The sequence below is a fragment of the Pangasianodon hypophthalmus genome, chromosome 6 (assembly GCF_027358585.1).
Source record: "Pangasianodon hypophthalmus isolate fPanHyp1 chromosome 6, fPanHyp1.pri, whole genome shotgun sequence".
NCBI classification, from domain to species: Eukaryota; Metazoa; Chordata; class Actinopteri; order Siluriformes; family Pangasiidae; genus Pangasianodon; species Pangasianodon hypophthalmus.
The window spans coordinates 19,803,175-19,830,821 of record NC_069715.1 but is presented as its reverse complement, the minus strand read 5'-3'; the positions used below and the strand labels follow the sequence as shown (position 1 = coordinate 19,830,821).

The 27,647-nt window shown below is 38.4% G+C and overlaps 1 protein-coding gene across 5 annotated transcripts in view; it reads right to left on the bottom strand.

Moving 5' to 3' along the window:
• The window catches only part of aplp2 (amyloid beta (A4) precursor-like protein 2), a 91,819-nt gene extending 64,807 nt beyond the window's left edge, over positions 1 to 27,012 (bottom strand). For 4 of the 5 annotated variants that reach the window (XM_026914426.3, XM_026914428.3, XM_026914430.3 and 1 more), the window contains exons 1-3: positions 26,736 to 27,012; positions 6,034 to 6,207; positions 4,760 to 4,889 (exon numbers count right to left, since the gene is read on the bottom strand). In XM_026914426.3, the coding sequence (XP_026770227.3) occupies positions 4,760 to 4,889; positions 6,034 to 6,207; positions 26,736 to 26,807 (376 nt within the window). In that variant the 5' untranslated portion in view covers positions 26,808 to 27,012. The remainder of the gene's footprint in view (positions 1 to 4,759; positions 4,890 to 6,033; positions 6,208 to 26,735) is intronic. The other variant, XM_026914427.3, reaches the window with a different exon arrangement.
• Positions 27,013 to 27,647: the final 635 nt, after the last annotated feature.

Here is a 27,647-nt window from a genome sequence, read left to right as displayed (position 1 = left end):
GTGTCATCTCTTCACACATAGAACAAAATAGACATTTTGTGAAGCCCCCAACTGTCAGCCCATTTCACAGTCCATTGCTAGCGCTAATGGCTTTTTCAGCCCTTAAAGCACCACAACTCAATCATTCAGCATGAGGGTGAGGGACATGCAGGGTAGAAAAGAGAAGAGGTGTAGGGTATGGTATTTCCAGCATGTGAATGAAATTGCAAGTGTGGCTTATAACTACTTAATGTAGTAAAATAAAGCAACTGCAAGCAGGGGGCATATTTATTTCATAGTGCAATGAAAATCAGTGAGGGGTTATAAAGTTGAGGCAAAAAGTTTATATACACCTAGTCTAAAAGCTCAATTTTTCACAACTCCACACATTTCATGTTACCATACATGTGTTAACTCAGTTAGAGCATCTACATTATTTCCATAAGAAGACATTTCAAAATAAATATATATCAGATTTTCAGTGGGTCAAATGTTTATATACACTGTATTAGTATTTGCTTACATTGCCTTTAAATTACTTAACATGAATCAGACACTTGAGGTAGCCTTCCAAAACCTTCTCACAAAACGTTGCTGGAATTTCTGCCCATTCCACAACAGAACTGGTGTAGGTTTGGTTTGCTCAGACATGCTTTTGCAGTTCATTCCATAAATTTTCTATGAGATTCAGGTCAGTGCTTTGTGATGGCCACTCCAGTACTTTCACTTTAGAGGGATGCTTAGGATCACTGTCCTGCTGAAAGACACAGTTGTGACCCATTTTTAATTTTCTGGCTGATATCTTGAGGTTTTACTCAAGTATTACTGCATAATCTTCCTTCCATTTATTTCCTGAAGTGCACCAGTCCCTTTTCCAGCAAAACACCACCACAAAATGATGCTACCACCTGCATGCCTAACTGATGAGATGGTGTTCTTCAGATTAAAGGCCTTTTTCCTTGATACATAGCAATGATCATTATGGCGAAACAATTACATTTCTGTCCCCCAAATGCTGGGGTCTTTGTCCTGGTGATCACCTGCATTCTGGCATTTTTATGTGAGCGTATCATTCAAAAACTATCAACAAATAAAAAGTACTCTTATGTAGAGTGTCCATGAATCCATGTCTTTCTTAAAGAACAGGTAACTTCGCTAATGGTTCATCAGCGTGGCAGGCAGCCAATCAGAACTGATTTCCGTGAAAATGAGTTAGCCAATGATATTTAAGGTTACAGTCAAGCCTGTTGGGCCCGATCACTGCTAGCGCAAAAAAAAAATTCTGCAAGCAGAAGCAATAGCTGAGAAAAGAAGCAGCTCCTGAGTGTGGGGAATGATTTTGCTTGTGCATACAGGGTTTAAAATGAGCACCTGAGTTGTCCCCTTTGTCACGATGTGGGGATTGAACCCGGATCTCCAGTAGACTATTGGAGAATACAGACTCAAGTGCAGAGCAAAACAGGTAGTGTCCATAAGATTTATTAAAAGGTTCTAAAGGCCAACACAAAAAGCACCAAAAAATAAGTTCAAGCATGAAGGCAAACAAATCCAAGGGAAAATCCAAAAAATCATAACACAGAGGCAGGCAGAGGTTCAGGAGATCAGACAAACAAATCCAAACAGCAAATCCAAAAATCGTTAACACAGAGGCAGGCAGAGGTTCAGGCAATCAGGCAAATAAATCCAAAGGGAAAATCCAAAAATCATTAACAGAGAGGCAGGCAGAAAATTCAGGAGACCAGGTAATCTAAACAGTAACAAAAGGCACAGGGTTTGCAACACAAAGGAAGACAAAGACTTAGCAAAGACATGGACTTGAGACAGGGTTTAAATACACACGCTAATAGATCATGTGTATTAGATCATGTGTATTGAAGCATGTGGTTAAATCTGAGCAGGTAATACAGCCCTATATGCTACAAAACTCATCCTGCTGCAGGCACATCATCAATAAATACACAAGAACCAGTTCCACTAGCAGCCACACATGCCACACGGGGTCCAAGCACCCAGAACTGGTGAGGCACACATTCACAGACACGCTACAGTTGCTGTCTAAGCAATCACAGGAAAGCAGAGCCATAACTTTAGGCAAAGGGATTCAAGAATGATTTGTAGTTTCACTCATGATATGTATGTTTTCACCATGGACAGTGGTGGAATTCTCTGACTGTAGGATGAAAGGTCTAGACAAACAAATCGGCAGCAGGGCGGTATTGCTGCTGCAGCTACCACTACTGCTGTGACCTCTGGAGTTGTCTGTTACTACTGCTCTGAACTAAGATTGAATTTGGGATGGTCCTGAAGCTGCCTACCAAGATTTGTCAGTGCGCCAGGTCGTTGCTGAGATACAGCCTCACATCCTGTTTGGTGGCTTTGACATCAGATTTGTTGGCACGTTATAGACAAAGCATTCGGAATATTCAAAATTCTTTCAAAATTTGTAGCAGGAGTAGCAAAAATTTTTTTTTGACAAAATCCAAGATGGCGGAAAATCTAATTAGGCAGAAATTGACGGCATAGGGTGAGTTGAACTCGTGTCATCCCTGTGAATCCAGGGATGGCTTTTAAATTTTGTACACACGGTTCAAACCTTATGACCATAAATGTACTTCCAAATTAGGCCAAAATTTGGTGGTGCTGGAGCGTTGGTCAGATTTGTTTCTTAGACCAAACAAATTTGGTCAGAATTTTCCTTAGACGCTCCCCAATCAGTGTGCCAAATTTCACAACATTTTACCAGATGGTTCTATGGGCTGCCAGACACCCTATCCAGAAGAAGAAGAAGAAAAGGTAGAATAACAATAGGGTGCCTATGCACCTTTGGTGCTTGGCGCCCTAATAATAATAAATATAGCTCTCCTCAGAGGGTCCAAGCACTCCTCGCAAATAATGCCCCAGTGGCCAGTTCTTGTCAAGATACATAGAACCATAAAGAGACAAAACATGGACATACTTATCAAGTTTTGTGATGACAGCTCAAGGCTAGTTGTTTAAAATGCCTGTTCAAAGTTGACTGGATGAAAGCAGCCATGTCATTATCAAAAATCCACATACAGATCATCACACTGATGCACCATACCAAATTTCAGCTCGACCTGACTTACAGTTCCTGAGAAACAGTTATCTGACCTTAGCTATGCCCACTATGCACGACCACACCCCTAACTTTGCACCCTAACCCTAACCTAAGAAGCTTGTCCTTTATATACCTTTCAAGTTTCGTCTGTAGGCACACAAGCATTCATGAGTTATAGCTCTTTGAGTAAATTATGCGCTACCTCGTTAGAATTGATTGAGGTGGTGGCCATATTGTTTACAAATGTCAAAGTTTTTGATACCTATTGAGTTTCACACTCTTCTGATTAGTTTGACACCTGGTTTGCGAAGATCAGTCAAAAGTCCTAGGACTAGTACGCAAAGGTATGTTTTGCATATTATGCAAATTAGCAAAAAAAATCCATCATGGTTAAAATTAGTGGGCAGGATGCTGGTCCTTTCACTTCCCTGTGTAGCAGAGGGAATTCGGCACCATGTGACAAAGTTTGTTGTTTCTATGGTTTGCAGTTTGGGCTGCCCATCACGTTTTAGCGAAGAATCAGAATAATAATAACAATAATAAATATAGCCGCAAGGCACAAGCACCACGTGCAGATCGCACCACAGGAAGTTAGTTCTCGCCAAGCTGCACAGAACACTAAAGCAAACATAAATGAACATACTATTAAAATCTGGTGACAGGGACTTAATGTTAAAACTGTGAAGTGTGTGCTGCAATGTAATTGGATAATGGCCCCATGTTGTTGTTGTTTTTTTGTTTTTCTTTTTTTTTTAAAGTAGCCTAGTCAACATTAGAAATCCACTCACAGATTAGCACAACAATGCAGTACAACAAATTTTAGCTTCATAGGACTTACAGCCAGAGAAACAGTTATTTGAATTTAACCCTGCCCCTACTGAAATCTACAAGATGACCTGGTCAAACATTCATGCATGTAACATTTACATCCAATTACTTTATAATCAAAATCGGTGTCTGTCTTCTGTACAGGAAAAAATGACAAAAATGATCATGTAGAAGAACACAGTTGATGTTACAGGTTTTATATCAATTTAAAATAACTGTGAGATGGGATTGGTGATGCTATGTGCGTACATTTTGATGCAGATACAGAATGTGAACTGACCTCAGTAAAGGTCAAAATTTTCATCAGACATTTATCTAGAATGTAAAAATGGTTTAAAAAGCTGGGCTAACTTAGATAAAGGTTTCATCTTTGTGCAGTTATTCACAACCATGGCCTTTCATGTAACATAAGAACATGAGTAAAGGCCTCATATTTTTGTTTTACTAATGGATAATGTGATCATTTTGTCATGTTTTCATCAACCAGAAGAAGGAAGAAGAAGAAAGGTGTTTGGCCTCTAAAAATCCTAATGAAAACAATAGGGTTTTTCACACCCTAAAGGCTTTGTATCCTTTTGTCATCATGGAGCTCAGATAAACTATATCACTGACCATAAATCAGGGTTTAGCTGATTTCAATATAACCACAGCATGAAACAAGAGTCTTAATGGTCTGTTAAGTTTGAATTTTGAAAATGAAGGTTTATTGTATAAACATCTCCAAACACTACTGGACTGACATTGCTTACCCTGTTTGAACTGTCATTTACAGTTTTTAGATGTGTAGCTTCAAAGAGAGTCTGCACTGTAACTTAATTTAACTTCTTCGCTAAGAAATATATAATATTATATATTTATATAGTTATGGCTCACCCAAGCATTTGTATGGGACCACAGTGTGGGCTTGAGGCTTGCACTGTTTCTTTCCTTTCCTGCACCAGTTTTCAATCTTGACTGGTTGGTTGGCTTCCAGAACATTTGTGATTTGCAGTTTAGGGTACATCTATCGGAAAAGTAAGAGAAACATTTTAATATCAGCAGCAGTCAATGAGGCATGCCCAACAATATCTAGACATATCCTGGTTAGAGAAGAAATAGCACATAATATTGCCTCTTGTGAAACACCACAAAACGACTCTCAATAAAAAGCAGTACAGAAGTGTACACCAAACAAGGAATTACACACGACGGACTGTGCTGTTATACAAAAATAATACACACCAGGATGGTGTGATACACACAGCAGAGCTACTGTTACCACCCTTAAGTGTATTGATTTTGTATAACAGTACAATGTGGTGTGTGTTATTTCACTTATACCAAAACAACTTGCCAACAATTACGTTTTTTTTAACAATTACGTTTCTAGTTACATTTAATGTTGTGGAACATCTGCGAAGCAAGTTGTTTCCTGTTATTACCTACATTATAGCAAATAAACAGTCGATCCCTCACTAGCATCTCCTCTTCTCTCACTCTTGAAGTAAGTGACACAAAAAAATTTTACTGAGAAAACATAAAGCATAATCTCCTCTGTCCTGAAGACTGTCCCGTGCCAGGAAAATTAACAAAGCAGTGTGAATGTTACAAAGTGCATTAATATAAATGATATAATTAATATAACAAACATTAATATAAACCTATCGTTCATGTTACACCCCGATTTACTGTTAGAGCCATGCTGTCCTTTAATCCACACTTTCTGACTAATAAGATCTGAGAATTCAATGGGACTATGGTATGATAGGGCACTACAGATTACTGCTCTCTGCTGTCATAAATGATACCAAATTATACAATGTAGAGAGAGAGATATAGAGAGGGAGAGAGAGAGAGAAAAGAAAGAAAGAAAGAAAATGCCTCTGTATTGTGACCAACTGTATCCTTGCCTCATATTTGTAATGGACAGGTAAAAATAAAAAGTGTACAAAACTGGTGTGACAGCTCTAGAGAGTCTGTATGCTTAACAAGGAATAATTATAACTAGCAATACATTTAGAAAAGTACTGAGAGCAGTTCATGACAAAAGCAGCAGAATCTACACCCAAACTACACAATCTACACAAGTGTATAGCTGCAGGGTTTTACCAGCACTCCATGCTATAGTAGTATTCCTACAGAGCATTAAGACCTTATAACACTCTCACCTCCTGACAGTATTCCAGGACACCCTCCTTGACTTTAATGCAGCTCTTTGTTCCAGAAGGGTCCGGCTCCCAGTGACCTGTCTGTATGTTGACGTGCATGTTGAGTTTCCCACAATACATGGCCACCTGTGGCTCCGCCACAGCAAGGCCGGTCCCTGGGTTAGCTGCTAATGCCTGTGCAGAACAAGAGAAATGGAGAAAGCAGAATAACACGGATGGGTTAATACAAAAAAATGTCTCTAATCATTAATCTTTAGACAGAGAAAAAGACTGATCAAGCCTATTAGCCTTTAAAACATCAATCACAAACCCTTAATAGAGCTCCAAATAGCTCCTGAGGGGTCAAGCAGTACATAGCACCACCTTCTGGTCAAATGACACCAATGTTTTGTCCTCCCTCAGGACATGGCCGTCAACATAGCTTTCAAATTTTGTGTTGACATAATGAAATACTGCAGAGATACGACCTCACATTTTTTGGACTATTTCACCATCAAGGCCTGCCATATTACATTGCGGATTTCAAAAGCAATACATGACTTCAAAGAGGAAGTCTCCAAGAAATCACATGACAAAGACATGATTTTAGGTCAAGCATTTTAAGAGTTATGAAAGCTTTTTTGATTAGTTTACTGACAGATCTTTTCAGTGCTTGTAAAGTGATTCTTCATTAATATAGGAGTTTTACTGTTACCTTATCTGTACAATTATGGTATGGCTGGACTTCAGTACACTCTTATTTTCTTTTTTAAATGCAGTTCAAACAATGTTTAGTGTGGGTACAAATGATTCATATGTTGTATGCCTATAACAGTGTCGCTACACTACATTAGTAAAAATATACTAATGTTAAAAATGCACAGTTTTTTTCTACAAACCAAATGAGGCAAGCCATCTGTTCAAATATCAGGTTTTAGAGCTCAGTGTGTGTGTGTGTGTGTGTGTGTGTGTGTGTGTGTGTGTGTGTGTGTTCATTTAACATTCTAGAAGGAAAGGCTTTGTATGCTGTACATGCCTTTTTCATCTTGCTGTGGGTCTACAAGAATGTATGACATACTGCTGGATTTCGTTTATTGAGTAGATGTTATTTTTTCATTGAAGGCCATGAAAAGTTTGAAATGGTCTGCAAGAAATTCCAAATCGTTCATAAAATACAAAGGTGGCTATGAAATGTTTACATTAGCTGACCTTAGAAGGAAGGAATCAGGGAAAACAATCATTATGCTAAACCAAACACTTCAAAAGTAATGGAAAAAACACATTTTTCCTTATTATAGGAGACAAAACTCAAGTTTGGTGTCAATGTGTAAAAGCGTTGATGAGATATAGCCAAACTTCCTGTTTTGCATAATGGCAGAAATGTAGAAATGTAGAAGAAAAACTTTTGCAATGATATGACTCAGCATCATGCCAGAAATCAGATGACACCATAATTATTCATTTAATCCAAATGGTTCCAGAGTAAAGAGCAAAAATATATATGTTTTCGTGTTTTAGTGCCCCCTAGTGCTCAAATGCCATGAACATTTTTACGGCCCCTCTGGGAACTATCCCAAAAATTATTCTCAAGTTTCACGTCAATCCATCAAGCCATTGTTTAGATATGGCCTCACTTCTTGTTTTGCGGCTTCACTGTCAAATTTGTTTGCGTGTTACAGTCCAACATTTTTGAATATCACAAAAACCTTATAACCTCATAACTTTTGTCGAGATTTATCTGAAGATCATCTGAGCCAAACTGGGTGAACAAGAACTGTGGGAGGTGATTTCTTTTTTTCCCCAAAAACCCAAAATGGAAGAAAATCCAATATGGCAGAAAATGATGTCATGAGATCTGTTGAAATAGGCATTAGACAAGGCTACAGGCATTGAGGTAAAATGACTTTTGGCACTATGGCCAATCAGTGCACCAAATTTCACAACTTTTTACCATATGGTTCTAGGGGCTGCCATAGACTTCCAGCATAGAAGAAGAAGAAGAACACGAATAAAAGCAATAGGGTTCCAGCACCTTCAGTGCTCGACCCCTAATAATAAGAATACAAACAGAAACAATAGGGTCCCTAATTAATGAGTAACAGAATACCAACAATGACTTGCTCACAATAACAGCCTTCAAAGAACATTCAGAAAATCAGCAAGTCACTGAGTTAGCCTTTATAAACTTCACTGAATTCAGCATCTCAGTTACTGAAAGTGTGTATGCATGTATGTGAATTATTTCTTCCAAACAACTTCTAGTATGTGCTAAAGCAGACATTCAAAAAAATTTTCCACAAGTCCAATTCCACTTTTTTTGGGAATGCAGTAAACAGTAAAAAACATTACACAGTAGATCTCTGATATGGTTCTTTTACAATTGCTTTTCTAATGTTCCTAGTAGAAATTGTCTGAATATTGTCTGAATACATCTGTGCCGACTGGCGCAGGAGAGCAGGAAACAAACAGTGCTTTTAATCACTGATTTTTTTTTTAATCACTAGTTTTTGATCACAGATTTTTCATCACTAATTATCATAACTATTACAAACAACTATAAGTTGTTATATTTAACACTTTGTTGTAGGCCTATTTAATCTTCTTTTTTTTGTCAAAATTTACTTAGCTAACATAAGACATGTACAATACCTCCAGAAAGTATTCAAACTGCATGAACAACCATGGTTCACAAAGAGCTTACAAAGTATGTACATAATCTCACTGTCAAAACGTATTGATCAGGAGAGTGGCAAAAAATAATTACCAAAACATCAGATGTACCATGGAACACCACGAAGGCCATCACCAATAAGCAGAGAAAATGGGGCACCGCAGTGATATTACAAAGAACAGGACGTCCCTCCAAAAGTTGACAAATGGACAGGAAGAAAACTTATCAAAGAGACTGCCAAGAGACCTACAGGAGCTGCATGAATATCTGGCAAGTACTGGTCATTCTATGCAAATGAAAACAATCTCTTATATTCTTCATATGCCTGGGCTATGGGGTAGGGTGGCTAGACGAAAGCCCAATTTTACAAATTGGTGAAAGAATTCTGTTTTAATAGTGCTGTGTTAAAAATATATGACATTACTTTTAAATATGGCATCACATTTAATAGTCATGATATTACATTTTTTTTTTTAAAGCAGTAGGGTGTAGGGGACACCTGGAGAGAAAGACACACGCAGACCCAGAGACACACACAGAAAACCAGACATAGACAGACATAAAGACGCAAAGGGACCGACCGACCCACCCACCCACCCCCACACACACCCACACACACCCACACCCACACCCACACCCCCACACACACACCCACACACACACACCCACACACACACACCCACACACACACACACAAGTACTTGTGACATCCACTGGGCTCATCGCTGATAGAATCCACACCATCACCAGGACACCAAACAAACAGAAAAATTACAGAGAAAGGAGATGAAAGAATAAGACCTCAGGATAGGGTACGGTTTTTAATTAAGGAAATATTTGTGGTTTTGGTACCGGGCTGGTCCTTGGGCTGGTCTCTGGGCTGTTTTTTTTTTTTTTTTTTTTACATGCCTTTAGCAGACTCGTTTATAAATGGGGTCAATTGCTAAACATTTTGAGTTCTGCAATGTGAGCCTAAGGGTGTTAAGCATAATATATACAAAAACAGACACTTACAAAAAAAAAAAGCCAATCATCATTTATTACATTATATCATAATCATTTACCTTACCATCCTTCCCAGTCACTGAGAGATTTCGCCTGCCACCTGATGCAGAAGTTATATACAAGGATGCAACAGGGACAGAAGTTGGTGCAGAAATATTCAGCAACCTCGTTGGACAAGGCAACATGGTGCTAACAGTTTTTTCAAATCAGAATAAGATATAAAGGCAAATATAATTATGCACTCTACACCCTACAGAATACAATTATTTACATTTTTCTATTCCTTTAGAATTTTCTGATTGCTCCTTGTCTTCTGCTTCCGAAATGTCTGACTCGAGCTTCAGCTCAAGTGCATCAACTGTAATCGTAGATGAGGTCCCTTGCAAGAGACAAAGAATTGAGGATACACGTGATGCAGTGTCTGCTAAACAGGTTGTAACAAAGTTTGATTCTCATGAGTTTAACACTTTTTTTCACACTGAGGCTCTAGAAAATCTGTTTATCACCATGTTTTGCATTCTCATGTTTTTGTTTTTTGTTAGTTGATTGAAGCTGTGATAAGAGGCAAGTCTGGAGGTGAAGAAGTACTACAGGAGTACCAAACAACACAAACGCTAACAGATGCCACAAGAAGACAAATTGTTAACATACTGGTTACTCCCAAGGTTGATAATCAGGGGTATGTGTGTTTCATATTCTTTTTATTTGTGCCAAATAACTGAATGGCAATCGCATAAATTTAGATTACTAATTTAATTTAATTTAATAATCTCCTCTCAGGTACCTTCCCACTAAAGTGATCAGAGAAGAGTATGCTCTTGGGATAGTGATGCTGTTCCAGTCCCTCAAGGATCCATATTCCAAGAAAGGCTATGTAATAGTCATTATCATTGTTTGCATGACACTTTCATGTCATACTTGCATGTTGTGACACAAAGATGTGCGAATGACACTGGACTTTTTGCTGTGTAGTATTATGTTTTTACTGTAGCTGTTATAATAGGTGTTACGTAGATTTAAAAATATCAAAAGCCATAAAACTCAACTCAAAAATAACAGATTGGTTTATGAGCATTTCTGTCCCACTGTACATTATCTCATATCCAACCACTTTGCCAGCAGTAAGATTCAGTCAGAATCTGTGCATGTACCTTTTTATTTATACAGCGTGGTCCGTCAGTGACATTTTGCCCTTGGTCCTGCTAAATGTGAAAATAAAGCTCATGAAGAAGTACAGGACCTGCTCTTTAAAGCAAAGGCCAGCTCTATGCTAATGCACATAGACAGGCTTAAATGGCTTTCTGTGCTCTCACTAATCTGGCAAATTTCAAATCTGATACACAGTTCTGCTAGAAATCATGGTGGAATCAATCACTCCATTACAGCACAACGGCAGTGATGCAGAGTGAATGAGCTGTGATGAGTAAAAGCTAAGGAGTCATCACCTCCTCTGACTAGGCACTTTGGGAGGTGACGTCCTAGCTGACTAACACAAACACACAAACATGCATACACACAGCGAAACAGATAGAATTCTAATAGAGGGTGATTAATTATTTACTGTTGTATGCCAAAGTTTCAGCACCCCTGGCCAAATTATAAATTTTATTGATTATATATGAAGTGGAAAAAAGTAAATACAACCTCTGCAGCAAACTATTTAAAAAAATAAAAAATAGAAATGTTACTGCAAATGTTACTGTTACTTTATATCTGACACCTTTTTGAAGTAATTGTGGCATGTGTAAAAGTTTGGACACACACTGACTAATTAGGATTCATTAGGCAGGTCAAGAATGGTCACAAAGAATAACAATTCCAAACCAACTGTACATTATGTCTTTTTTAATCTTTAAGTGTTAATTCGCTACTAATTAGCCCCATTTTGTGGCACGTGTAATATTAGCATTAATAAACTTAATGAATATTTTATCATTTTATTACACTTACAAAAAATTTAATTGTACATGACTTTTTGACAGGCCAGAGACTTGTGCAATAGCTGATACGATGTGAAACATTCTTAGGGACAGCTAAAGCCCTCTGTGTTTTGCGTCTGTGGACGTGTTGTGATCAAGTTCATAAGAGAGGCACTGGAATGTTTCTAATCTAAATTCATTAATCTCGATACAGACCTCTAACAAAATTATTACTGCATTAAAACCTAGTGGACACAAATGTCCACAGAACAACTACATGACCTGGAATCCCACAACTATACACACAAATCTTTACTGTAATCATAACAGTTCAGTGCAGCTGAGTCACTACCCATTCCTTTTAAATAAAGTGAGATCCAGTATATGTAGTTGACTACATAACAGTGCACTCCAACTGGGCAGCTGATGCAGGATATAGCCGTTAATTTTCACCTAATAAACTGCTTCCTAACTCAGTTTTTAAAGAATTTCCATGCTTCTGATATCCCCCCACTGGTCATTCATTTTTATTCCTCAATATTTTATCCTTGCTTCATCAGACTGAATTAAATAAATGCATTTCCTATGCCCAAGAGTAGTACGAGTATTTTAAAACAAGTAGATCTCAACACCAACAGCATCGATGGGGATGTCTCTGCCACCAACAAGTCTAGTCCTTCTAGTTACTAATTTATACGCCTCAAATATCCTTAAAATATATTTCGAACAGGAAAGAATCTACTGAAACTATTTCAGACATTTGATCTTGCTAATCATAGCAAGATTATATTAAATTATATTAAAATTCAACCACATTTTCTTGAGATAAATGTACCTAGTGGCAGAGGCATAAAAATTAAATTAATATGGCACAACCATGACTCTGCCTAGAGGAGGCCATCCACTAAAAGTCAGTGATCGGGTAAGAAGGGCATTAGTCAGAGAATCTATCAAGAGGCCACAGGTACCCAGTCACTGGCATGATGGACAGCCTCCTCTAGGCAGAGTAATGGCAATATCGTATTCTTTCCCTTTTTTAATATGTATAGTAATGTTGCTTTGTGATATGTTCAAAGTTTGGAATTTCTTTGAACAACCAAACCCAGAACTTTGTCCATGGCTTGTTTTGGTAGCTCCTTCTGGGATCTTCCAGGACAGGTGTATTTTTATTGCAATCACATGACACTTTATTTGCACACAGGTTGACTAATTATGTGACTTCTGATAGTAACTGGTTGCAGTAGAATTACTGTAAGGGTTTCACACAAGAGTGAATACATTACTATGTTTTGTTTTGTTTTTTTGCAATATTTGCAATTTTCAATATTATGGGCTATATTTGTTGCATATAATAGGGGTATAAACCTCAGGCTTCCGCACTACACCAAACGATTTGATTTAGTAGGCTTCGAACGATATGTGACCAACTTTGTTCAGAATCTAGGGTAGGCCTACCATCAATCAGTGACCTATGACAGACAGACCTACTAAGGACAATTTTAAATCTATCAGAATTACTAGCTAGCCTATTTACACATCAGTTTAAAAAGATGAAGTATTTTTTAAACACCAGTCTTCTGTCCTTTTTGATAATAAACATATAAACACAGTTATAATAAACATAGTTGATAATCTATTTACAATCAATTATAATTAATAATAATCAATTATAGCCCAGTTGGTTGCTCCCTAACACACAGCTTCCCGTAAATTTCTGTATGCAATTTTGAGTCTAGCTTCTGTCATCTCCCGTACCTCTCTATTGGGTTTCCAGAAAGCCTGAACACAAAAGAATGTAGTTTTTGTAGCCCTGGTTCATATGGTGTCTTTTCCTTTAATTTATATTAACATATATTAGGCTGTTTCCATATGGCATTCCATTTAATCCCATTTCTCCACTTAAAACTTAAAATGCTAATCTGTAAGTTTAACCTTAGACTAGAAGAGAGTTCCTAACTGTTACTTGTTGCCGGAGTGTGATCAGTGCTGGTTTTGAGTCACTGTAGAGAGAAAAATCAGGTGTTAATGAGCCATGCAGACAAGACGGTGTGCAAAATGTACAGATGGCTTGGGGGTGATATTCTGTCCTTGAGACTGGTTTTCTCCATGCTCTTGTGAATATCATATCCACTCCCCTGCTCAAAAGTGACAAAGAGCCAAAGAAAATAGCCTCTGTGTGTGCAGCCTCTATGTGAATATATTTACCACTTTGCTGGGACGAAATGTCTCCAAGATAATAAGAAAGCATGACAATTTTGACCTTGTGAGGACATCTGGCTGATCCCTGTTAAGACATTTTTTTTTTAATTCAACTTCTATTAAAAAAGAAAAAGACCAATTTTATTTTGGCTATTGATGTTAAGGTTAGACATTTACATTTACCTCATTGGGCCTACGCTTTTATAAGATGAGATTGAGATGAGATTCAACTTTGTCATTGTGCAGTGTACACATACAAAGACAAAATGCAGTTAGCCTCTAACCAAAAATGCGAACAGCAGTAAATATGACAAGCTAAATAAAAGTATTTACAATTGAAGTTAGCTGCAGGATTATGAATAGCAGTAACAGTTGTAAACTGTAATAGTTTGCAGAAAAGCGCGATAACAATAAACAGTCCTTGTACATGTAGAGCAAGGGGGTTTTTTTTTGGTGGTGACAGTGGAGGTAAGGAAGCTATTCCTAAGCCTGTGACAGTACTGACTCTTATAGCTCCTCCCTGAGGGGAGAAGGGTAAACAGTCCATGACTGGGATGAGAGGGGTCCTTGATGATGCCTCTGACCCTCCACAGCCAGCGTTTATTGTGGATTTCTGTAACTGTTGGGAGCAGGACACCGATGATATGTTGAGTAGTTTTCACCACTCACTGGAGAGCCGACTTAAGATTGAGTCAGGATACAACTGAGCAGCTGAGGGTTAAGTGTCTTGCTCAAGGACCCAACAGAGGCAGCTTGGTGGTGCTGGGATTTGAACTCACAACCTTCAGATCAGTAGCCCAATTCCTTAAAGGAAAATTCTGGCATAAAACTAGAATTTAAGACATTATTTGACATGGTATGTAGCATTCTGTTGCACAGACTATCGCTTATGGCAGCATTTAGCAGAATTCATGATTTTCTGGGGTTTTTTTGGTTGTTGTTGCCAACAGAAGATGATTGTGTTTACAGGCAATTTGGAGAGATAATTCTGGTCCAATCTGCTCGGTCTTTGCACTGCTCATTTCACTGCTTCAATAACAAGCTATCTATCAGCAAAACTGGCATGCCAACGAAGAATTTGACACGCTTTGCTTGCTATGTCAATAACATGCCTAATTTATATGGCTTTAACAATCTGAGCTCTACATCAATCATGCTCTTACAGAGGAGCTGCCTATAATGGACACATTTCAGCTATCTACGTTTGTTCATCTTAAAAAAAGACATTACTGCATCTGTTTAGGCAGCACCTCGGGTTTCAGTCTAACAACGTTTCCAATGTTGTAATCCTAAAACAAAACTTAATGTGCCCACAAACAACAAAGTTGTAAGCATCAAGACACTTGTATATCAACATTCATCTCCCTCCAGTATGAACACTCATTTCAATAACACATGTACACCTATCAGCCATAACATTAAAACAACATTTTCTGCTGGGAAACCGTGGGTTCTGGCATTCACGTGGATGGTACTTTTATCACGTACCACCTACCTAAACATTGTTCCATGACCAAGTACGCCCATTCACAGCAGCAGTATTCGTTAATGGCAGTGGCCTAATTCAGCAGGGTAATGCGCACTGCCACACTGCAAAAATTGTACAGGAATGGTTTGAAAAACATGACAAAGAGTTCAAAGTTTTGACTTGCCTCCAAATTCTCCAGATCTCAATCCCATCGAGCATCTGTGGGATGTGCTGGACAAACATGTCCAATCTATGGAGGCCCCACCTCACAACTTACAGGACTTAAAGGACCTGCTGCTAACGTTTTGACGCCAGATACAACAGCACACCTTCAGAAGCCTTGAGGAGTCCATGCCTCCACGGGTCATAGCTTTTTGGTGGCCCAAGGGGGACCGACATAATATTAGGCAGGTGGTTTTAATGTTATGGCTGATCGATGTATATACACTCACTGTCCACTTTATTAGGAACACATGTACACCTGCACATTCACGCAGTTATCTAATCAGCTAATTAAGTGGCAACAGCGCAATGCAAAAAATCATGCAGATACAGGTCAAGACCTTCAGTTAATTTTCACATCAGAATGAAGAAAAAGTGTGATCTCTGTGACTTTGATCATGGCAGGGATGTTGGTACCAGATGGGCTGGTTTGAGGATTTCATAAACTACTGATCTCCTGGGAATTTCACACACAAGCCTGCCTCTAGATTTTACACAGTTTTTGGCCAAATAAGAAGAACAGGCAGAAATGGTAAATCTGATTAAATTGGCATACAATGAAATGTAATCTACCACTTTTCAATAGTGATGATAATTAGAAAGTGATTATTAGTGATTGTTTTTTTTTTTGTTTAACTTATTTTTCTGCTTAACACCCCCCGCCCCCACAGGTTCTAATAAATAATATCAGGTTCTGTCTTCACAGCAGTTACACAACTAATCTCTCTTTCTCTCTATTAGTACTATTACATGACCCTTCTGCATGCAGCATTATCTCATTGATAAGGGGAAAAATCTCAAACATCAAGTGTCTGTGCAGTTTATCTTGTTAGCATTCTGCACAGGGCAAAATAAGTGACTGTTCTCATATGATAACTTGAAATTTGGTTAAAATAGACAGACAAACCTGGATATGTCATTTGAAACAGAACACCTACAGAAAAACAGCACCTGATGCTAAACGACCAATTGCCGGTGTCAAGGTTTCTCAAGTCAATGCTGTTTCAGAGTTTCAGGCTAGTAGGGTAAAAATATATCAGTGCCTAGCAAAGTTGCTTGGTTTGTGATATGTATTGTAGTTCATAATGTTACAAAATGTCACACACAGCAGCAGCTAAAATATTATAGACAGGAACAGAAAACAATGCTTTCGAAATTGCACAGTTACAGGATGAAGAGGAAGTGAGAGATCTACTTAGTACAGCCAACTTCCTAGCAGAAACTGATCCAGCTAATTCAGGGTTTAGTCAGCTGGTGAATTTGTGAAAGTAATGAAGGGCCCTTCTTTCAAACAGCTTAAGACAGACATATCAAACTATGGAAGCATAAATGTGGAAGTTTTGTCATGTTTGTTCTAAAATGTTTTCCTTTGTACTGGATGTGACCACAGACATCAGCAATGTCAAATAATTCATTACATTTGTGGTGCGTAGGTGAAAATGAAATCAAAATTGTCCATGAAAAGTCTTGAATAAAAGAATGAACTAGAGAGAAGTATATCACTCTCAAGAACATAAGTTACTTTCTCCTTAGACTATTCTTGTCAGTGTGTAAATAGAAAGTGGATTGGTCAAGGCTGCCTACATTGCATTCATCCTGGATGAGGACTGGCTGGCAAAAAGACTCTTATAAAACCAAGTTTTTGGTTTATGTTTGGTAAACATTTGGAACTTTTGATCTTCTTTAAATATTACACCAAAAATTTGGCAAAATAATAATAAAAAAATTACGGGAGAAAGTATCCCCCAGTGATGAACATTATATGGTTAACTCATTTTTGAACAAAATTCCAGAGCATTTTAATACTGAGGTCACTAAAATGTCAGTAAACATGTTAACTGTTTGCAAATTATTACACGTTCAAACATGAAGAGTTCGTAACCCTATTGGAACTGTTAGGACTTTTAGGGGTCCAAGAACTAAAGATGCTGTAACCCTATTGTCTTTTGTGGTTTTTTGGGGTTTTTTTGGAGTTTTGTTAGGGGTTGAAGCACGAAATGCTTGTAACCCTGTTGGAATCTGTGTGCTTCAGACTGAGAATTGTATCTTCATGTGAAACAGGGTCTGAGTGGGAAAGAGACAAGTATGCTTCAGAGGCACCTCCATTTCCTGTTCCAGAGAGACTGAGCTCAAGGTGTGTAAAACTGTATTAAATGTTGGAAACGTTAAGAATCTTTGTTAATTTTCTTTGGTGAAAGATTAATTATGTAAGATTGTTTTTGTAGTGTTTAGGTTACAAAAGCCCAGAAACTTTTAGTTAGGGTAATGAGTGTTTCTAGTAATGACATGCAGCAAAAATAACCTTTGTACTCATTATTCTTCTCTTTAGGTTTTTCATTTTGAGAAAATCACTATTTAGCTTATTATTATCAGGGGGCCAAGCACCGAAGGTGCGTATGCACCATATTGTTATTCTTCTGTTTCTTCTTCTTCTTCTTCTGGCTAGGGTGTCTATGGCAGCCCATCGAACCGTCTGGTAAAAAGTTTAAAAATATGGCACACTGACTGGGGAGGGTCTAAGGAACATCCTGACCAAATTTGGGCCAAGTGCTGCCAGTGCTCTAGTGCCACCATTGGGTCAAATTTTGGTTTTATGGTCATAACCTTTGAACCGTGTGTACAAAATTTAAGAGCATCCCTGGATTCCCTAGGTCGAGACGAGTTCAATGCACCCTATGACGTCAATTTCTGCCTAATTAGATTTTCTGCCATCTTGGATTTTGTCAAAAACTGTTTTTTCGCTACTCCTCCTACAAATTTTGTCCAATCATCACCAAATTTGGCACACATCATCTTCAGAGTAAGTCTCACAAAAGTTATCAAAAGAATTTTGAATATTCCAAACAGTTTGTGCATAATGGGCCAACAAATCTGACAGCGTAGCTGCCAAACATGAAGTAAGGCTGTATCTCAGCAACGACGGTACACAGTGATACAAAATGTTGTATGAATCTTCAGGACCATGACCTGAGGCTTTGCAACAAATTTCGTGACAGCATCACCTACTGGTCAAAAGTAACAATAATATGCTAAAAATTGCTTACATCTAACTGCCATTTTTGACACTCCTCCTTGAAATTTTAAAATACATAGGAATATTCAAACGTTCCTTTAAAAACCAGCTGCTAAATTTCTCTATGACTGTTTGTTTGAAACAGCGTCCCACCACATTCCAATACAATGCCTGCAGGCCAAATAAGGGTCACAAATATGCACACCCTTGCAGTATTATATCTTTTTTGTAGCAGTAGACTTGTTTTGATCAATTTAAGATATGCTCCTCTACATAATGGTGCTTGAATGAAGTATGTTTTTCAAGCATGTTTGGATCTGCAACCATCTCTGGCAGTATCTCTGTTCTCATAAATAATAAGACGTGGTGGCAAAAAGAACGCTCCAGTTTCACATAGAGTTGGGTATGGCTGTATAGAATATTGACTAGCTTTTGATGTCAGCATATTATTCTAAAAATTATGTGTAAACTGTTGGCTTGCATAACAAGACTGCACATTACTGAACTTAATGTCTGACTTTATTCCCTCTTGAAGGTGCTTGAAGAAAGCAAGTACAAAAAGCATTAACCACGAAGATGCTGAAACAGCCATATCCAAGTGGTTAACATGGCCCATGATGGAGGGGGACCATGCGCACAGTGTCTACCAGCAGCTAACTCTGTTAAAAAATTTGTTTTGGATTTTGACGACAAACTGTTTCCCTGTTATCTAAACACCGGGTAACCATGTAAACAATATATGAATATGTCTTCCCTTTCCTCAGGAATCCCGATGTGCTTTGGGATGGTTGAATATCCCCCCCCACCCCATAATTCCTATTATTTGGGTGCCAAGTTCGAAGCGTTTGGCACCCTCCTGTTTTTGTTAGGATTTTTGTACTTCTTCTTCTTTTTCTCTCCCAAAACTGATTGTGCAGAAAAAACTGTAGGTCCTACAGACATGAAACCTGGTTAGTATGTCTTACTCCCTCCCACTACTCAGACAAAAGAAATGAGCCTGACTGGCCTAAAGTTTTACGTTTTTGCTCATATCTTGAATATTCTAAGTCCTCCTAAGTTTGCTACTTATTCCTAGAATTCCCCTAAAAAAGCCTCATGGACAATTTACTGACCCCCACCTAGATTTTTAGCTAATTTGCATAATACTCAAAACCTACTTTTGCAAAGCTGTCCTAGGATTTTTGTCCTATCTTCACAATTTTTGACAACCTACTCAGCAGCATGTGACCCTCAATAATTACCAAAAACATGTTGACATTTCTAAACAATATAGCCACCACACGTCAATCAGTTTTAATGAGGCTGAGCCTAATTTACTCAAACAGCCGTAACTCATGAGTGCTTACGTGAATTTGCATGAAACTTCACAAGACTTTGAAATTTTGCAAGAAAGGCATACATATGACAGGATTCTGATGTCATATGCCCAGTTTGGCATGTAGTCATACAAAGGTGAGGAGATAAGTTTAGATAACTTTTTCTTTTTTTTTGGAACATGTGTCTCCACCTACTTAAATCTGAGACAATTTGCATCATATATGAAACCTACTTCTGCAAACTAGTCCTAGGATTTTTGTCCAACCTTCACAAAACTGATGTTAAACCAGTCAAGACTGCATGAATCTCAATAATTATCAAAAACATGTTGACATTTGTAAACAATATGGCCCCCATATGTCAGACAGCTGTAATTTCTTACTGTTAATATGGATTTGAACCAGACTTGAAAGTTATGGTTGGTACAAGGTTCTGAGGATGTCTGCTCAGGTTGGGGCATGGTCGTGGAAACGGGTGGAATAAGGTTCAAATAGCTGTTTCTTAGGAACTGTAAGTCTATTTAAGCTGAGATTTGGTATGCTGCATCAATCTGCTAAACTGTAACTGGATTTTTTAATTATCCGTTAATTATTTCAAAAACATGGCAACCTGCAGCCAATCAGATTTTAGCAGGCATGTCACAGTGCTAATAAACAGCTGTAACTTGACTGCTTGCGAAGACTTGAAAGCCATATACAGAACAAGATTCTGAAGTCTGGAGCATGGTCATACATAGCGTGAGAAAACTTGAAAAGAATGCTGAAGAAGAACTGGCCACTGGTGGTGCTATTTGTGAGGACTGCTTGGACCCTGCAATTATTACACTTTTTTTAACTTAAAACAAATCGTACAGAACCAAACCGTAAGTTGTAGAGACATGAAACTTGGTCAACAGGCAGAATTCCCTCCCAACTCTCAAGCAAGCAAGATTGACCTAATCTGCCCTACACAAGAGTGTAGGATATTTGGCCAATCAAACTTAGTGCCAAGCTATTCAGGAGAGTGTGACCTTCAATAATTATCAAAAACTTGTTGACATTTGTAAACTATATGGCTGCCAAATGTCAATCAATTCGAATGAGGTGGAGCTTAATTTACTCAAACAGCTGTAACTCATGAATGCTTGCTTCAATTCACACGTAACTTAAAAGACAGCAATATACAGCAAGGCTGCAACTAATGATTTTTTCATAACCTGTCATTTATTTTTTTTATGACCAATAGATTAGTTTTTTAAATGCATTAAATACAAAACATTTTAAAACAATTTATTTGAACCATTTTAATCAACACTACTACAGAACTCTTTCCTAACTAGGCTTAATTAAATAACAGTTCACTAACTGCTGTGTCTTATCTGTCTTTCTCACCCTAATTTTGTTCAAATACTGAACAAACAAATTCAGAATAAAGGCACAATAAATACCCGCTGCTGTTTCACTCACTGAAAGTCTTTCATGCTAAATTCATTTTGCTTGCTGTGTGCATCCAGGGAGAATCATTTTTGGCATGCGGAATTGACTCCAAAGTTTTCGAGTTGATGCTTAGTTTCAATAATTAGTGAATCAACTCTTTTTAGGATCGACTTTGATGTGAACGAAAAGCAGGATGGAGACTTGATGACTTGACACACAAGACATATTAAAAATATATATATTGTGTATGCTGAGAATATACAATCATTTATCAGTGCTACTGGGTCAGAAAAATAGTTCAACAACTCACAAGATAATTGATTCAAACAGCTTCACTGCTCAATGCCCAAAACTGCATGACAGAGTTTTGAAGTGAGAAAACATTCGTCTCGCAGACTAATCATTCATGTAAGTCCATGTTCATTTTAAACCCATCAAGTTGTTATATAAACTACTCATTATTTGACAAAAGTAGTGCAAAATAATATTTTCTGATAGACTAGGAAAGTTAGATATATGACCACAAATGTGTGATACAGCCAGAAAAACATATAAGGTCAGAAAACCCAGTACAAGGCGGTTAGTATGGATAGTTCAAGCAGAGACATGACGCATTCACTGTTTCACAAATTCCCACAAACAAATGCTAATATTACTCACATTAAAACACAAGTTATGTCCAGCAGAGTAGTGTACTGTAAAGAGTTCCATACTTTAGAGAAGATTGTGCCATTTTCTCTCTGCTCTGCCATTTCAATCAAATGTGTTTTTATGAAGTGATGTAGCGTGCACCACAGCATGATTCATAACACAGTTCAACTAACTGATAATGAAGTTCGTTGCCAACTCTTTCTTTTACTGATTTTTTTTTTTCCTTCCAATTTTGTTGTTTAGTTGTTGCAGCCCTAATATACAGGACATGATTCTGAGGTCACAGGCAAGGTTTGGGGCATGGTCATATAAAGGGAGCAGAGTTCAGGTCAGATAGCTGCATCTCAGGAACCATAAGACTGATCGAGCTGAAATTGAGCACCATTGAGCTATTGTCACAAAACTAGAATGCTAAGTTCTGGTACAGACCCCCTACTATCTAATGCAATCTCATTCAAATTGGCCAATGGGGACACTATTCATGTTTTGCATACATAAGCACATGTCATGAAAAATAAGAGGCAGAGGAGAATTTCTTGTTTGTGATGATTCCTTGTCTCAAACCGTATAAATTTGCCATTGGAACCATTTACCATGCCTAATCCAATTTACAATAATTTGCATAATCTGCAAAATCTACTTTTGCAAACTAGTCCTAGGATTTTCGTAGCATCTTCATAAATTTGGTACTCAAGAAAGCGTGAACCTAAATAATTATCAAAAACACTGATATTTGTGTACAGTATGGCCACCACATGCCAATCAATCCAAGTGGGGTACAGCTGCACTTCAGGAATCTTAATGAAGGTGATATGCAAAGCTAGGAGCATAATCCTTGAAAAGGGGTGGAGTTAAGTTGAAATAAATTGGTTATTTCTCAGGATCTTCTCTGATCAAGCTGAAATTTGGTGTGCTGAATCAATCTGATAATCTGTAACTTTTATATTTTTTTGTTCTATGTACACTGACAAGAACTGTCCAATGATGCAATACACAAGACTGCTTGGAACCTGGAGATACCTTTGCATTTGGTGTACATCACACTAAGCAATTGGAAAACATAAACTGACAATGCTATACTCCATATTTGGAACAGACCATCTCACTTTTGTCTATTGTAACGAGGACTGTTTAATAACTAGATGTACAATAGTTCTGTGTAGAGCTAGCATCTTTCTGGAACAGTGAAACAGTATTAGTAAGAATAACATCATAAACTACAAATGCAAAGCTGCTTCATTAATCCATATATCCATCTAATCCACATCAAAAGATGAAAAACAACTTGTTTTCTGAATTTGTCCATTTACTGCCTTAGCTATGAATTGGCTGAGCTATTGAATTACTGAGAAAATGTTCCATCTCCTTGTCAAACTGCACATGCATCTTCAGATTTCATTCTGTTTGCTAACTTTGAAATGGTCTATAGAATTAATATACTATAGAGCATACACCGATCAGCCATAACATTATGACAACCTGCCTAATATTGTGTTGGTCCCCCTTTTGCTGCCAAAACAGCCCTGACTCATCGAGGCATGGACTCCACTAGATCCATTAAGGTGTACCGTGGTATCTGGCACAAAGGCGTTAACAGCAGATCCTTTAAGTCCTGCAAGTTGCGAGGAGGGGCCTCCATGGATCGGACTTGATGGCCAGCACACCCCACAGATGTTCGATTAGATTGAGATCTGGGGAATTTGGAGGCCAAGCCAACACTTTGAACTCTTTGTCATGTTCCTCGAACCATTCCTGAACAATTTTTACAGTGTGGTAGGGCGCATTATCCTGCCGAAAGAGGTCACTTCCGTTAGGGAATACCGTTGCCATGAAGGGGTGTACCTGGTCTGCAACAATGTTTAGGTAGGTAGCATGTGTCAAAATAGCTTCCACATGAATGCCAGGACCCAAAGTTTCCCAGCAGAACATTGCCCAGAGCATCACACTGCCTCCGCCAGCTTGCGTTCTTCCCATAGTGCATCCTGGTCCCCAGGTACACGATGCACACGCACTTGACCTTCCATGTGATGTAAAAGAAAATGTGATTTATCGGACCAGGCCACCTTCTTCCATTGCTCCGTGGTCCGGTTCGATGCTCACCTGTCCATTGTAGGCACTTTTGGCAGTGGACAGAGGTTAGCATGGGCACTCTGACAGGTCTGTGGCTACACAGCCCCATACGCAGCTGCGATGCACTGTGTGTTCTGACACCTTTCTATCATAGCCAACTTTAACTTTTCAGAAATTTGTGCTACAATAGCTCTTCTGTGGGATCAGACCAGACGGACTAGCCTTCACTCCCCACACACATCAGTGAGCCTTGGGCGCCCATGACCCTGTCGCTAGTTCACCGGTTGTCCTTCCTTGGGCCACTTTTGGTAGATACTAACCACTGCATACAGGGAACACCCCACAAGGCCTGCCATTTTGGAGATGCTCTGACCCAGTCATCTAGCCATCACAATTGGGCCATTGTCAAAGTCTCTCTAATCATTACGCTTGCCCATTTTTCCTGTTTCCAACACATCAACTTCGAGAACCGACTGGTCACTTGCTGTCTAATATATCTCAACCCATGACAGGTGCTATTGTAACGAGATAATCAATATTATTCACTTCACCTGTCAGTGGTCATAATATTATGGCTGATCAGTGTACCTTGATATGTATTTTAAAAATGGACAGTCTAATCAAAGTATAATATGAGACATCTGAAAACGGTTTCATTCCAGTACTAAAAAGTATGGCAACACTTTTTTTACCAGCTTGGCCACTACCATTTATAGCAGGTTGTTGTCTGCTTGTCCTTTCCTAATGAAGTTGCGGTCTTGGCAAAACCTGCGGCCCCTCCTGGCCAAGCATTTCTCTTCACCAATTTAGAGCCAGATTAGCAGATATATCAATGTACATCATTCCATCATCAAATATTTTAACTATAACATCTGTATATGGCTGCAATGATGCCAGCTTTCTAATGACCTTTAACTACACTATATGGCCATAAGTATGTGGACACCTGACTACTGAACATATCATTCCAAAACCCTGGGCACTGATATGGAGTTGTTCCCCCTTTGCTGCTATAACAGCCTCTACTCTTCTGAGAAGGCTTTTCATTAGATTTTGGAGCGTGGCTGTGGGAGTTTGTGCTCATTCATCCACTAGAACACAAGAAGTCAGGCACTGATGTCTGGCAAGAAGGCCTGGTGCAAAGTTGGCATTCCAGTACATCCCAAAGGTATGCAGGGGGGTAGCGGTCAGGGGTTTCTGTGCAGATAACTCAAGTTCTTCCACACCAAACTTGGCAAACCATGTCTTTATGGGCCTCGTTTGTGCACAGAGCATAGTCATGCTAGAACAGGCTTGGGCCCCTTAGTTCTGATGAAAGGAAATCTTAATGCTACAGCATACAAAGACATTCTAAACAACTGTGTGCTTCCAACTTTGTGGTAACAGTTTGGGGAAGAACCACATATAGGTGTGATGGTCAGGTGTCCACATTCTTTTGGCCATATAGTGTATTTTCCCCAAATGTTCCCTGTTCAAATCCTTACATCTCCCCCTGCTGGTGTCTTGTATGTGTATGCGTGTGTGTGGATGAAATGGGTTTTAAAAAATAGCTGCCATTTTCACATTTTCGGTTTTCACATTCCCCATTTTACTGTTAATAAAGTAAAAGTGGAAAAAGGGACTTGAGAAAAAGCTGAGAATTCTTATTTTATATGAACGTTTTATATGAAGCAATCTGTGTTTGGTTTGCAGAATTTTTTTTTTTAATTACAAAACAGACATGGACTGAATAGATGTTACATTCAGTATTTCTTTACTGAAATACAGCTACAAGGTATGAATAATTGTTATACTTTGTTTTTCTGTAACTATTGTATTGCAGTTTATAGGTTTTTTGTTTGTTTGTTTGTTTTGTAATGAGAACTAGTTATGATTTCATATACTCAGGATTCACTAGTAATCACAAAACAAAGGCTGTGGCCTTGTCCAACTCTGTCTGAAGTAATGCAAGACAGGAAACTAAAGACAGGAAATTATAGCCAGGAAACATCAGTCCTTCAACACCAATAACTCAGATCACCTTACATAACTCCACAATGAAGTGGAACAGTGACCATCTCAGTGTTGCAGCAAAATGAACATTATTTACCATTATTTACCTTAACAGTACAATACATGCTAATTCTCCAAATGTTACTACAGATGGATACGGATTCTTGACATGGACAAAATACTGTACTGTGATTATATTGCCAATCTAATATGCTGTTGCATGCCTTGCAAAATATTATATATCTATTACATAGTGGTTATATTACTTTCAGTAAATTATTTACATTAGTTAACATGAATTAGGTGTCAGGAACATTATTTACATTAGCTAGGTCCCATTAACCAGCAAAACCTTACACTACAGCTGAGACTAGGGACACAACAAACAACGTTTAGTCATTGGGTATGGGAGGTCTATTCACATATTGCATCCTTATGCAATATCAGTACTGCAAAGGGAAAACTGCCCTGGCCAAACATCCTCAACAATAATTAAACCATTTTATGTTGTTTCCCTGGTCCACGAAAGGGTTAAAAACAAATAATTCATCACAAGCAAAAACAAAATCCAGGCAATGGGTTGACCTAAAATATACGTCCCTGTCGTCGGCGTATAGGAAATTAAAGTCGTTGAACGCATTTCGCTATTCAGGGAATCCATTAAAATGGAAAATAAGAGCAATCTTTAAACACGGTGCAACGAGAACAATAGCTAAGACATTACAAAACATTATTTTTGCTGTTCGCAGTCGGTTAAAAAAACCTGCGTGTCATAGCCTACCTCCACATATCCTGCCAAGCTAGGAACAACGATTCCCAAAATCAGGATAGACACAGCCGGGACTGAACCCATCTTCCAAAGAGCTTTCCGCTTCACCTCTGCTGAAAAGATCTGTCACCAGCTTACACAGCAGCAGTTATTCAACTGTTCCCTTCGTAAATCGCCGATCTTCTCATAAAGTGTTTTTTTCCCCTTTTACACGACTAACGCAGATAGCTAAATCAGCCACTGCGTGTGCGTTGTCTAATCATGGAATGTACTGCGCCGTCTCCTGTCAGCCGTCCAATCAGCGTTAAGCACTCCGCCTACACGCCCAGGCGCGCCTCCTACTGGTCACTTCGTATTTTACCGGAAATCAAGTCATGGTTCAAAACATGGAAAGTCTAAGGTTCATATCACAACATTAAATGTTCCTTTTGTTCACACAGATCTTGATGTCGCAGTATGTGGTCTGCCTTTTTTTTTTTATGTTTTTGTGGTTTGGAAGTTAGATCATATTTTGCCTTAAGCACAGGTTATAGTCGCACGTTATGAGATATCTATGCGCCTGAGCAATGCACAGCCAGGCCTTATAGACAGCAGAGAGCAGCACGGCGCAACCGAAATCATGTCATGTACCATGCATGATAAAATCATGTGGTCTTGTGGTGCAGTGGCTTGCCAGGAATTAATTCCAAATGGTATGAGCAAATATGCTAAATAAAATCACTGCATGATCTGTACAATTATATTAATAAGTGCCATAAAATATCTTTATGACAATTCCACTACAAAGTATTAAAAATAAGATATTATGAGGAAAACAATCTTTTATCTTATAAACCTGGATGTAAACTTTCTCCTAAATCTCCAGTATTTCACAGTTTGTAACCTGAATAAATACCTGAGTTTAAACTGCAGCTAGGTGGCTTT